We start from the raw sequence: 14766 nt of genomic DNA on the forward strand, positions 1-14766 counted from the left end.
CCTCCCACCCTCCTGCCTTCCTATCACCACCAACCCAGGCAGTTTGTGCAAAACCCTACAGTTTCCGCACTTGGTCCCAGTTTCCAAACTCCCTCTTCCAAAGCAAACTCAGCATCTGCCTGTCCTCTTTCCCACGAAGTGGTACTGGCTATGGACTGTCCCAGCAGCGCTGTGGGGGAGAATGGTATCAAAGAAAACATGACAAACATCTGTGAACATCTGTTAGGTGCCACTGTGCTGAGTCCTTTGGATGTATTATCTCATTTAATCTTAAAAAGGCCCTAGGTGTCAGTATCATTCCCATTTTGAAGATGAGAGAAACCAAAAAATGAGGCAACTAAAAGAATGAAGACAGTTGTGTTCTATTTGGGGTAACAAAGCTATGAAGTTAAGAGACAAACACAGATTTAGAACCTGTGTCCTTTTTTAAAACTTAAAGTATACCATACTCAGAAAAATGGAAAATCCTGTGTATATAGCTCAATGGATTTTCATAAAATAAACACACCCATGTAACCAACACTCAATCCATCCCCCCCCGCCCCCCGCCAATACTACCAGCAAACTAGAGGCCTTCCTGCTCCACTCATTAGCCACCCACTCTACAGACAGGAACTATTATTGTGACTTCTTAGATTTTGGATTAGTTTTGCCTATTTTTGACCTTAAATGGAACCACTACAGTATGTATTGTTTTGTGTGTGCGTTTTTTTTTTACCCAATATTACAGCTGTGAGATGTATCTATAATAGTGTTAAGTTTTTTCTTTGCTGTCTAGTGTTCCATGGTGTGAACATACCAACATTTATCCTATTGCTAGTGGGCAGGGATTATTTATAAACCGGGACCACTATAAATAATGCTGTGGGAAACATTTTGGTACATGCCCATTGGTGACATGTATGGATATGCGTCTGCTGGGCATACATACACCTATGAGGGAGATTGCTGGGTACGTTCAGCTTGAGCAGACACTGCTAGTATTTCCACCTGTGCGTTCCGAGTTGGCAAATGCCTTGAGGACTATTGTGTCCCTCCAAAACTCCTATGTTGAAGCCCCAGCTTCCGATGGGACTGTGTGTGGAGGTAGAGCCTTTAAGGAGGTGATTAATGTTAAGTGAGGTCACAGGAGCCATAATGTGACAGGAAAGGGAATTCTTTCAAGGAGTGGAAGAGACACTAGAGCTTGCTTGCTCTCCTCATGCACATCAAGGAAAGGCTGTGTGAGGACACGGTGGGAAGGTGACCATCTGTGGCCAGAAAGGAACAGAGTCCTCACCAGAAACCAAACCTGTTGGCAAGTACTCTGATCTTGGACTTCAAGCCTCCAGAATGGCAACAACATACATTTCTGTTGTGTAAGCCACCTGGTCTGTGGTATTCTGTTGTGGCAGCCTGAGCAGACTCATAAAAGGGAAAGGTGGTAGAGAAGTTGGGCTCACCTCAATGAGCTTTCTTTCTACTTGGGATGTTGGCCTTTCTTGTTTGGGTGTCTGGGCAACTCTGAGCTCACGGTTTTGTCTTCCAGCTCTTGTGCTCTGCCAAAGCTCAGGTCAGGGCTGTGGCCTCTCAGGCGCTTTGGTGTGGCTTTTCAGTCTCTTGTCCTTGTGCCACTTCCAACATGGCAAATCCTTGAGGGGAAAAGGGCTTCGAGGGTGGCCTGAAAAAGTTTACTCTATCATTACCTAAAATAGGAATCTAATTGGTAGTTGTTAAAACAAGGAACTTACAAATAACTTGAAAAAAGAAAACCATAGCAGGACGAACTCAACAATTTTGGCCACTTCATATTATGGTATTTCTCAAACACCTATTCAAATGCTGTATCTGCTAGTTTATAGAAATATCGACCCGACACAATTTTTTTTCCTCAAGGATGTCTCAGTTTGGAACACGCACTTTCTAATCTTTGTTAGAGAACTGAAAACTTCCTAGAAGGATAGAGAACTCTCCTCAAAATTATCAGAGTTGCCTGGAATGGTTTCTGGGAAAAAAAAAAAAAAAGATATTAAAAAAATATAACCATTCACTTGATCTTTCTCATGAGTAGATGTCAAGATACCAGAACATAAATAAAAGTTTATTTATCTTTTAGGTCACATCCATTTGTGAATCGCATTCAGTACAGGAACAAGACATTGCATCACTGTCCGTGTTGGCAGCATATATCTCCCAGTGCCCGTGGCTCACTGATCAAGGCTGTGTGGTCCATCCCTAGTGTAAGAAAGCCTCCTCATCTTTCTTCTTTGAGGGGGTACATTCAAAGGAATTACAGAAGGAGACGTGGTCCTCAATCCCCTCTACTATCCACTGTGTTGGAACTACCGGTTGTTCTCTTTAAATAATCACCTTTTCTGTCCTTACTCATTGTATTTGGACAGTTTTAACCGGGGGATGATGTTCATAGACTGCAGCTCCTGGAAGAGCAGCTTGCAGGCATATGGGATGCGGAGGGAAGACACATGGCATGATGACTTGCAGTAATGGCACCTGAAACCCAAATCAGTACATGTTAGAGGGACGGTGACTCGGCAACGAAGCCCTGCATATAGAAGTAAGAATTTTCTCTACAAAGTTTTACTGCCATCCTATCAGTCTATTCTATTCATTGGGGTTCAGTCCTGCCTGCTACCAGATATGTACATTGTGCCCCCTCCAAGTCTCCCTCAGTCCCCAAAAAGCAGCATCCAAGAAGCAAAAGGAAAAACAAAACACCTATCACTCCTGCAGTTTTAAAAGCGTGCAATTTCATTCAGTTACTACCATGTTTCTAGATCTTTCTCTTTACAATGCAAAACATTTTCCAATTTACTTGTTTTGAGTGAGGCCCAGAAATCTGAGCCGTCTTGAAGTCACTCAGACTTAGACTTTTTCATTGTTGAAAACTTTGAAAATCAATTCAATCTCCAAGTATTTGATAGAAATTTATTATATTATACTCTTCAAGGCATGATTTTCAACAATTACAATTTCATCTGTCACTGAGACACTTTCAGTGTGATGAGGAACACAAGGCTTTCATATAGAATGTGGTGGCCATCAAATGTTATTTATTTTTCCAGCACTCTTCAAGCTTGGTTATTTCAACTAGTAGAAGCTACTGTACTTACAACATGCTCTCCCTGTGTGCATATATTTCCATCAAATCCCTACAAAAGCCTGTGCTCCTGATCAAGACATGTCTATTCCAATTAGAATTTTCTTTTCTCTTCCTTCAGGAAGAGCCAGGGAACCGAACTTAGTTCTTAATTAATGGCTACAACTAATGAAGAGTCTCCCCAGGGAGAAAGCAAACTATCCTCTCAGGTTTCAGACCAAAATAGGACCTCACCCTACACCTCGAGTCTGGGGCAGCTAAGGCTCACAAACAGATGTCCCAAAAAGAGTCACTAAAATGTTCATAGTGGTCATCTTTGGGATGAGAATTAATGTGACTACTTACATTTTTTCTTTATTTTTTTATAACACTGAATACCTTATAAAGTACAGGGATCATTTATAAAATCACCAAAATCAAGCTTTTAATATTTTAGAAAAGAAAAGTACTAAGATTTTGAGTGTGGTGTGAGTGACGCTACAGATGTGAGCTTCTTGAGAAGGGACAGGGGAAAGATGAGCCGGCACAGGCCTGTGCCACCAGTGTGGTCCCCGTGGAGAATTGAGGACACACAGAAAGTGCTGGGTCCCATCAACAGTACTAACACAAACATGGTGAAAGACTTCTTCCTAAAAGATTGCACCTAAAGACCTCTTAATGCATTATCATTTAAGAACTATGTTTTTAATGTGTCTGGTTGACTTAATTTATTCAGGAATCATGTTCATGCTTTAATTAGATTGGAGAAATAGTTTTAACTGAAGCAACTTCTTGCTGGTTCTGTCTATAGTACTCTGCAACTTCAATTCAAGCTTTCTAAAAATTTCCATACGTGCTGGTTTCATAATCCAGGAAGCCCTCAAACCTTCTCTATTATTAAATATTTCTCCATCATTTAAAGTGTTCCAATGCATATACCTACATACACACATACATAGAAATATATATACATATACACACACATACAAATTACAAGCCCTTTGGTTACCTTACCCTGTGTCTGGAACAATTTCAAAAGGAAGAAGCTTGACCCAAAACAATAAAATAAACTGACTTTTTAGGGCAAAGGCAGCAAAAGAAGGCAGCTGTGGTTCCACATGAGAAATGACTGTCCAGGGAAACGTCCTCTATGAGCTAATTATCTTAATAGGGATTTTCTTTTCTCTGCAGTTTTCTTCCGGACCTCTCTTTTGTGACTTATGCCCCTCACGTCTACTGCTGAACAACAGTCTTGCTGTAAACATCCCCATAGCAATGCCTTACTAATGTGCAAATCACTGACAAAAGGCCAGTTTCAAGGTTCTGAACTGCTCTAATTACTCAGCCTCCATTGTGCTGTTCATTAAAGAGCGACTTCCTCCTACACACGCCCGTGCTCCCCCGACACTGCCCAGCACACACGCCCAGGTAATGATGGAAAGGCACAGCATCATTATGCTCCTCTGCCAGACAGCCGCACACAAGGAGGCTGTTAAGACTACCAGACTAGATTAGGATTTTTTTCTGTTGGCAACAAGGGTACAAGCGGGCCACTCAAAATCAGACACACTACATCCAGGTCTGTTTAATTACAGAGAATACCCTTAAACTGTGTAACCTGATTTAGCCCTCTTTCAAAGGATTTCAAATATAATACACATGACACACATGAGCTTCAAAATCAGGCACTGCCATCACATGATCTCTAAATGAGACAGAAATGAAGCAGGAAAGAAGGTAAGAATTTAACAGAATAATATTGAGATCAATTACTGCCTTCATTAGTTTCCCTGAAGATTCAGTGATAGAGAGGGCAAGGTTGTCAAAGTACGTGAGAGAATCTGGTCTATTGCTTTCTCTTTCTCTCTCTTCTTTGGGTGGGGGGCACAGGAGAAAATGCAGGGAGGATGGAGAAGGAAAGGAAATCCATTCTGAAGTTTCTTGATCCCTATTTTTAATAAAATGGTTCTTCTGTACCATCTTTTCAAAGCAAATGACTTAAAAATCCTTGTGCCAAATCTGGAGATGCAAGCACAGTGGCATTGGTCCCGGGCACCTTCCTATTACACTGTGTGGCCGTTGTTACACAGCCAGGACAATAAAACACAAATTCAATATGCATTTCAAAAGGCGAATAGAATCTCCGGATTGAAATCCCCACCCCAGTCACTGATACAAGAGCCAGTCTCATGCTTAGAATCATATCACTTGTCTCTGCAACCTAATGAAAGGAATGAGCTGCAAATGGCCACCTCTTGTGTTCGTTTTTAAATGAAATGATTTCTTCATGGACAAGTCTCATCAACTCTTCTACGCAAAAACCCACTGAATAATTGGCTAAAAGGTCTGTCATTTACCAAGCAAGGCATATACTATATTTGAAGATGCTTGCTCACTCTGGCTCTTGATTTGCTTTATTCAACCAAGAAACTGGAGGCCTAGGGTGGTAGGGCTGAGAAGGAGGCTTCACTGAGGGGAGACTCAGCAGGGGAAGGTGGCCCAGGTAACCTTCAAGCCCTCGAACTCTGGCAAGGATTGCACAACTGGGCCTAATTTTCTCCTCCAGGGGATGATGCATCCCTGGGGAGAAGAGGCTCTGGGAGGTCAGGAGAAGGCTGACTAGGGAGTCAAGGCAGCTTCCTGTCCCTGCGGACCCACTTCAGACCTCATTAGACCTCATCTCTGGTAGGAAAGTAAGTGGAGATGGTAAGCTACAGGTCCTCCTGCCAACAGGCTCAGTCAGGGTCACAAGAGGTGACTAACCCAAGGCACGGTAGCTGTTCCTCAGTGCAAGGAACACCTTTTCTCCACTTAAGAGGTGTAAAGATGCTCTGTCTACACAAACAAAACCAACAAACATGTAGCTTCATCTTTTTAAAAAAAATAAATTTAAAGATTTTTTTGAGAGAGAAAAAGAGCAAGAGAGCACAAGGAGGGGGAGGGGGAAGGAGAGGGAGAGAGAAGCAGGCTCCCACTGAGCAGGGAGCCCCTGCAGGAGGGCTTCCAATGTAGTTGGAATGAACTAGAAGGTAAATTCCCTGTGAGCAGTCATTCATGTGTCTTATTCACCACTGCACTCTGGGCCTGGAAGAGTGCCTGGCACTCAGCAAACTCTGTGTGTTGAGTGAGTGCCTGAGACAGACCTAGGCTCTGCTATCATGGAATTCATGGTGTAAAACAGCTTGCTGTTCAGCTGGAGCACAGACAAGGGGCCAGGGTGTCAGGTCCTGGTCCTGGTCACCAATGTGCTACGTAACCTGCACAACATACCGGGCTCTCTGGGTTTGAAGTTAAATAAGTGCATTCAACAAAATGTTCTCTAAAAAGTTCTAGTTACAACATGCTGTACTTCTCATATCTGACAATGGATCTGCTAGCAATTTTTTTACAGGTAAACAGTGATAAAAGGTGTTTGAAAAAATATTAAAAAGACAAAATCAGGTGCGTAATTGGCTCAGTTGGTTGAGCGTCTGCCTTTGGCTCAGGTCACGATCTGTGGGTCCTAGGATCGGGTCCCAAGTCCTGCTCAGCAGGGAGTCTGCTTCTCCCTCTGCCCTTCCCCGCTACTGCTTGTACTAGTTCTCTCTCTAACTCACTTGCAAAATAAAATCTTAAAAAAAAGAAGAAGAGCAAGTCCATACTCCTTGGGTATTTAAACTCTAGTGTGTAGAAAGCAGAGCATTAGGCAGACAAACTAAACAGATACATATAAAATCCCCAGTTCTAGGAGTGCGTGGATGGGGCAGTATGGGTAATATGTGGGTGGGATCTGGGGTCGATTCCTGAGCTATGATTTAAGAGGCAAGGTGTGCGGTACAAGAGGCATATGGCACCCACTTACCAGCCAGAATACCCCAGAAGTCCACACTGCCCACAGACATCAACTTCAAAGGCATCACTTGAAATCATCAATCTCTCTAGTAGGAGCATGCTGGCTCCGTAGCCGATTAAACAGTCACGTTCCATTTCTCCAAGACGCAAACCGCCATCACGAGACCGACCTTCAGTGGGCTGCCTTGGAGACAAATCAGACAGATGTGTCATTATTCTGCTGAACCAACAAAGGGCAGCATCCCGTCCTGGCCAAGCACACGAGGCTCCAGAGCAGGCTCACCTTGGTTCAAATCATTCACGGGACGGTAACCTGAGGAGCTGCTCAGCCTGCCCCTCAGCCGCATCTGTACAACATAGGATGTAAGGCTCCCAAAGAGCCATGGGAGGACAATACTAGTGGCTGCTACTGTTATTAAGTGGTAGTAAGAAGTCATATTATGTGATGGAATAATAAATCAACATATCATCATACTACCACCATCATGATACCGTTACTGTTATTGTCCTCACATCAGGGAAGAATGTCTTTGGAGTATTTTCAGAGATGTTTCAGTTCTGTTGTCTGAAAGTGGAGAAACTATACAGAAGAGAGCGTGGAGGAAGCCTGGGTCCCCCAGTAGTTGTTGGGGCTCCAGTTACTGAGAAACAAACATGGAAAGAATCAAATGGATTTTTTTAAAATTTGGAATAGATCAGGAATCACATGGAATCAGACACTGTCTGAGCTGTCCTTCATGTATGAACATGTTCCATTCCTCCTCAGACGGGGGTGAGCTGGGAGCTATGAGTCCCCTGAAGAGCTTCCCTGTGGCTTATGTATCTGCCGTGCTTGGGAATCCTTCAAAAGGATTCCAGGGTGCAGGGACAATCAGGGGATTCTGAAACAGCACAGGCAGCCCTAGCCAGGTAGTGCTGACACAAACTATTAAAAAGGAAAAGAGAAAAAAAAAAAACAAAAAAAAAAAAAAGAAAAGAAAAAATTGAGCTCCCTGGCTAGTTGATTTTTTTTTTTAAAGATTTTATTTATTTATTCATGAGAGACAGAGAGAGAGAGAGAGAGAGAGGCAGAGACACAGGCAGAGGGAGAAGCAGGCTCCTAGCAGGGAGCCTGACGTAGGACTCCATCCCAGGTCTCCAGGATCAGGCCCTGGGCTGAAGTTGGCGCTAAACCGCTGAGCCACCAGGGCTGCCCTGGCTAGCTGATTTTGTTTTGTTTTGTTTAATTTTTATTTATTTATGATAGGCACGCAGTGAGAGAGAGAGGCAGAGACACAGGCAGAGGGAGAAGCAGGCTCCATGCACCGGGAGCCCGACGTGGGACTCGATCCCGGGTCTCCAGGATCGCGCCCTGGGCCAAAGGCAGGCGCCAAACCGCTGCGCCACCCAGGGTTCCCTCAAGCTTGCTTTAGATTTAAAAAGGTAAACAGGGCGTATGCCAACCCATGCTGAAATTTTACCTTTTGTTGTTGCCAAAGTTATATTGGGAGCTCAATTTAAGTTGTAGATTATTCTTTCAAAGACAATCTACGTGTGAAAAACTTACAAATGATCAAAATGAACACACTGTAGTGGAAACTTCATCACTGAGCACAAGGGCTGTCTTTATCTGCTGACAGAATACCTGGGATAGGAGAGGAGTCCCTCCATCTGTGGCCATTGGACAAGTGAAGGTGGCTAGATCACATGTGGGCAGAAACCAAAACTTGGATTAAATCAATCAAAAAAGTGGGCGGACAAATGCACCCCTGGTAGTCTTCCCACAGAATGCACAGAAGTAATAACTCTGTACACAACAAAGTACAAAATAGAAAATAACTGTTTGACACTCATTCCTCTGGAATAGTTTTTGGATGTTCTAACTGAAACGGAAGCTCCAGAGGGACAGCGCTCAAGGGACAGGAACACCTAAACCAAGTTGGGTCTCACTGCTGGGTCACTAGGGTCTTGAGAATCTTGACTTCACTTCCCTCTTCTGCAATTTGGACCACACACAGCATTTCAACAGGTATGTGCATTTACTCAGTTTTAAATGGTCATGGAACTGAGTCATCCATACCTCTCCCTTGGTTTAAAAAAGTAAAGTCAGACACTGACTGCTTCGCCCTGAATCCCTTGCCCTATATGGAACATCGAGCCATGATGAGTGCAAGCAGGCAGGGACCTGGGCAGTTATGGAGCATCCCCCATGGATTGGCACCATATACATTCCGTATCTGAACATCTGACTGTTCCCCACACGCTGTGAAGTGGGCATTACTGTCACCTCTTGACGTATGAGAAAAACTGAAGCTGTGAGAAGCTAAGTGATCTGTCCAAGACTTGTGGTAAAGTTACGAGGCAGAGGTGAGTTCACATCCATGTCTATCTGGCCTCAAGGCCTATGCTCCCTCTCCTGGGAGCAGTTCCTCAGCCTTGGCACGAACCTCATACTGAGCTGGGTCATTTCCTGTGGTGCAGGCTGCCCTGGGCACTGTAGGATCTTCAGCAGCTTTCCTGGCCTCCACCTACCAGGTGCCAGTAGCTCCCTCCCCACACCTCTAGCTGTGACATCCCAAGATGTCAAATGTCCCCTGGGAGGCCAAAGTGCTTGTGGTGGAGAACCAATGCCCTGAAATATGCTTTTCTAGCCAGAAAATGTAGTACCCAGAACACACGAAACTTAGCATTTGTGATTCCCTTCCCAACATTTATACCCAACCATTCATTAACATACAACACTGTGCTTAGAGTGGAGAATACACTGGTGAATGGGGCACACTGGACCCCAGTGCAGGATCTTCTGCTCCAGTAACAGAAGTTTTAATAAATGACAGCTGTGGCTTGGGCTCCCAAACACTGTATGTTTGTGTTTTCTGTGTATACGAGGGAGCATGCAGGTGTATCCATGTGTGTAATGCGGTGGGTCTGTAAGTGTGTCCACATTCTCATATATGAACCTCTTTGAATAAGATGGTCTATGCAGACAGGTACAGTCAAGGACTATATTCAGCGACTACTGACAGGACCAGTGAGGGGTTTGCTCTCAAGCCTCTGGAATGATTCTGAATCAGCCGCTATTGTTTCATGCTAAGCAGACACACAGCATTCCTGTTGATGTCTAACACTCCAAATTTTGACATTTCTAGGAAACCAAAACTTCGCTGAGTCTGCTTATTGCTGCATCTAGGAAATGCAAGATAGACTTGGCTGCATTATAAATTCTGTAACTGCCCTTCTCTTACCTGGTGAGAACAGCTCGTGGCCCCCGGGCTCGGGCATGCATCTTATCCAACACCATGTGCTTCAGTTTCTGATAGTACACCGGGCCAAAATAGATGTATGCTTCTAAGGGCTCGCTGAAAGAAATGTCAGAGTTTTGGGCTAAGAAATCAGGTTTGGGTTAAGAAGAGGTAGCCTTTTCCAGGACCCCTTACTGGCAGGGCCTGGTTTGTTCCAGAACGGGTTCATGAGTGACTGGGAGGGTGATTTTCAGTCTGCATGGAATGAGAAGGCTATATCTGAAAATAGAAACACACCATAGATATATCAGAAGACCTACTGTTTCATTAATAAATGAAAACTCAAAAGGTTGTGAATAAGTACGTACAGGATGGTCCTTCCTTCACCCCTACCCCCCACCCAGGTCCGGCCACCAGGCTTTCTTGCCTGGACCCCCACAGACAGCCCTCTGGCTGCTCTCCCTGCCTCCGTTCCTGTCCCTCAACAATCTGTTTTTCACAAAACAAACCAGAGTGACTCCTAAAATGTAAATCACAGCAAGTTATTCTTCTGCTCTAAATTCCATATGGTTTCCTACCACTCAGAATCCGTATCATCCAAATTTTCTATCACACCATAAGGTTTAATATAATCTGCTTCTTGCCCCTCTCAGACTCACATCCTATTCCCTTTCCCCATTGTTCATTCTGCTCCAGTAATACCAGCCTCTTCATTGCTCTTCAAACATAGCAAGCCTGTCTGCCTCAGGGCCTTTGCACTTACTATTTGTAAAACATTCTTCTACCAGGTATTCACATGGCTGTGAAACATTTCACCCCCAGAGACTTCCTGTTCCCTTATCACCTTATGTAAAGGAGTGCTCCTCCCACCCCACCATCAGTGTGCCCCCACATTGTCTCAACTCTTACCTTGGTTTTACCTTCAGAGCACTTGTCACCACTTGATATTATAACATACATTTATTATTTCCCCGATTATTATAGGTCTTCCCCATCACAGATGAGGAACGCCTCAGGATCAGCACTTTGTCTCCTTGGTCACTACGGCTCTAGCAGCAGTGACCCTGCCTGGCACAGAATTGGTGCTCAGTAAATGTCTGTTAGAACGCAGCTGACTCAATGAATCCTTAGAAAAACTGTAATAAGGGTTATAAAAGACGGTGACTATTTCAGTGCTCTGACAGAAGAAACCTTTCTCCTTTAGTCTGGAGCAACAGCAGGGGTGGGGGGGAGGTTGGTGCCTCTAAGAAAGTTTAACTGCCCCACAACCTCCTCAAAAGAAGGGGAGAAGTTACCATGTGCCACCTGCTCCATATAGCATCAGGGGAGGGAGCCACTGTCCTTCCTATCTTGAGGATGAAGGCACAGGCACAGAGAGTCTGAGGGGTTAATGAGAGCTGGTGAGCAGGGCAGCATGTCTAGGGCTCTCCCAGCCGCGCTGGCCCAGCTCAAACACTGTATGTGCACGTGTGGGCCATGGCACCAAGAAGGAGCGGAAACAGCAAAGGCCACGAGCACCATGCGGAGGCCCCTGCGCCCCTGCCTTACCTCCTAGCACCCTCAGCACCACCAGCACCAGTATCTTGGCCTCCAAGCCGCTGTGCCAGTAAGGGATGGCCAAATTCATGGGGACACAGAAGGGACTGCAGGGCACAAAAGACGGAGTGTCGGGAGACATGACCCCTGTCCCAGCTCTGTCATGCAGTCCTTATGTGACCTCCTTATCCCAAGTTTCCTAGTTGTACAAGGGGGTCAGAGCAAGGTCCTTTCCATCTCTGATCATCAATGATTCCAGTCCTCCTCGGTGTGGCTGCTCCTGGTAGACTCACCTAATGCCATCCATCACCCACTGAAGAGAGGCGTGTGCAATTTTCCCTTCTAGTTATGCTCAAGAATTTGGCAAGGGGTGAAGCTGGTGGGTGAATGTGTTTGCAAGCCCTTTGGGAAAACTTTCAACTCACAAGCTACACTACTATTTCTCAAACTTTGCCCCTGAGACAACTGGCAGACATGAAATACTAGCTAGGGCACAGAGGAAGGTGGTGTAGACAGAGCCTAAAGTTATCTATGGGAAGCAGAGCATAACCCATCCAAATTTTTCAGTAAAACTACGTTCAGCAGGCCAAACAAATTCATTCATTGTTCTGTACACTTTTTGGTCAACTTCTGCATTATTTCTGGATGAGGAACAAAACCAAGACCATGTTTTGCCACGGCAAATGCAAATTTTGAAGTGGACCTCAATTACTTCAATGAATCACTTTTGAAATGGACCATTACTCTCTTCCTGTAATGTGATTTTCTAGAACACCTAGGTATGACACACCTAAGGAAATCTATGTTACCACAGTTCGGACAGAACATTTTAGAGACCACTCAATATTTTTAACAGATACCAATTCTGACCATTTTAATCCCACCTGGATAATCTATGTGCAGCACCAAATCAAGTCCTGGGTTCTTACATATACTTTCAGGCCCAGTTTCACTTGTATACAAGCAGTTTGAAGCATCAGAAGAATGGTATAAACACTATGTCCCAGAGTTTTATCTGGCACAAAACACAATGTGTGTCTTAACTTAAGAAACTGAGTTGATCCTTTAAAACCATGTGTGAGTCAAGTTTCAAAAGTCTGTCATTTACGAGAATTTCAGGGATCTCTGGTTCTCCCAAGTTAATGGGAGGAGCAAGCGCTCTGCCCGTGAGAACATTCTTCCCCTTGTGCAGCCTCACCTCCCCTTGGAAGGTGTCAAACTCCCCTCTACAAGAAACAGTCTTCAAATGGGCTACTCTTTTCACCTTTTGTACCTCTGCTGGAACACACTCCACTTCACAGAGGTGTCCTAACCCATTCTCTGCCTCCATTTTGGTGAGAGCTGTTTGTACTGATTTGTTTTCATTTCTTTATTGAATAAATATTTATGGAGAGTCTGCTGTGTGCAGACACAGGAAATAAAACAACCAACAAAACAAATGAGCCCTGCTTTCACGGAGGAGACAGGTAATGGTATTAGTACTATTACACAGGGTATTTGATAATGATGCTAGAGAGAAAAATAAAGTAGGAAATGGGCAATACAGAGTTGTAGTTTCAGATTAAGGAGTCAGGGTAGGCTCTGCTAAGAAGGGACTCTTTTTTGTCTTAATTTTTAATAAGTCTAGAAACAAATATCATTGGTTAGCTCCACAGCTTAAGGACCCTATTCTATTTGCCATTATATACTTAATGCCTAGCACATGTTAGATCTTTCACACACCAGTGAATGAATATGCAAATGTCAGGTCTCAGGCTATCTGAGCACAATTTACCTGATATTTGTCCTATTAATGCAGAGAAAGTTCAATAGTTATGGGATTTTGCATTATATATAATTAAAAATTGTATAGAAAATCTATGTTGGTAAATTAAGTCTTTTCTCCTTTTAAAATGATTGCCTCACCAGTAAAGCACCACTCCTTAATTTATCAGTTTGGTGAATTTGGATCCCCAATCCCCTTCCCCGCCCCTGTCACAGTTTTATTGAGATATAATTGACATATAACTGTGAACAAGTTTAAAGTGTGCTATGTGTTGATTTGATATGCTGACATAGTGCAACATGATCACTGTAGCATCAGCTAACACCTCCACAGCAAATTTAGATTTTCTTGTGTCCGATTTCTTACAAGAGTGAAGCTCATCTTAAGGTATACCTTAAAGACTCTGACTTCTTATTCTAATAAAATCAAACTTTTTCTTAAAAATGTCTACAAATGTACTTACCCTGTAATGCCAGATGTCACAAAGTCTTTCCCCAAGTAGTTATAACCATGGCGAACGAGGTCTTCACACACATCTTTCACTTTGCTGCCTCCAAACGCAGTGCCATAGTGGAACCTCCCGTCCAGCACACCAGCCTTGCCCGCCAACAGCTCAATCAGCTTTCCCACCTGGGATGGAACAACCCAAGTGAGCCCCTTCCTGTGGTGTAGAAGATCTATTTATTTAGCTGTGGCCGACTCCCCCCAAAGACTGTGATATTACTACTATTAATAAGAGTGATAAATTAATAGTGGCAAGTATATATTGCTCTCTTAACGTGTGGCCTTAAGGTTGACATGTGGGACCCAGGTTTGTGCCCCCAGAAACTGAGACAGGCAGTTACTTCCCTCCCTGTACACGAGGGAGCTCAAGTATACACAGGTTAAGCAGCTTTCCCAAGTCATATAGCTGCTAAGTGGTGGAGCCAGACTGCCAAACAACAACCATGGAAAGGGAGATCCACTAGGGTCAATACAAGAGGCTCTCTTTGCCGTGGGCTAAGTTCATCCCTCAGAAGACAGCTCTCAAAGGGAAGGGCAGACCTGCTCCGCACGCGAGCCCTCCATAGGGAAGAGTAACCCAGCACAGTTGGGGGAACCTAGTGATGTGGCAAGAGGGTCAAAGGCCCTTTCTAAAAATAAGTTTCAGGGTCACATGGCTAATACTTCCTACGAACCCACTGCTGCTTTCTTCCTTAAAGCAGTACCTTTGAGAAATGTACTGACCGTCATTCGTGATGGGAAGCCGTGTGGGTTCATTATGATGTCCGGACAGATGCCAGAATCACAGAATGGCATGTCTTCCTGCGGGACGATCAAGCCGCAAACACCTGGGG

The 14766-nt window shown here is 44.2% G+C and overlaps 1 protein-coding gene across 3 annotated transcripts in view; it reads right to left on the reverse strand.

Moving 5' to 3' along the window:
* Positions 1-2040: 2040 nt before the first annotated feature.
* Positions 2041-14766, reverse strand: part of POLR3B (RNA polymerase III subunit B) — a 107401-nt gene continuing 94675 nt past the window's right edge. For all 3 annotated transcript variants that reach the window (XM_038550792.1, XM_038550791.1, XM_038550793.1), the window contains 5 exons: positions 14657-14760; positions 13893-14059; positions 10132-10245; positions 6918-7091; positions 2041-2490 (listed from right to left, as the gene is read on the reverse strand). In XM_038550792.1, the coding sequence (XP_038406720.1) occupies positions 2361-2490; positions 6918-7091; positions 10132-10245; positions 13893-14059; positions 14657-14760 (689 nt within the window). In that variant the 3' untranslated portion in view covers positions 2041-2360. The remainder of the gene's footprint in view (positions 2491-6917; positions 7092-10131; positions 10246-13892; positions 14060-14656; positions 14761-14766) is intronic.

This window comes from Canis lupus, chromosome 10 (assembly GCF_011100685.1).
Source record: "Canis lupus familiaris isolate Mischka breed German Shepherd chromosome 10, alternate assembly UU_Cfam_GSD_1.0, whole genome shotgun sequence".
Lineage (NCBI taxonomy): Eukaryota > Metazoa > Chordata > Mammalia > Carnivora > Canidae > Canis > Canis lupus.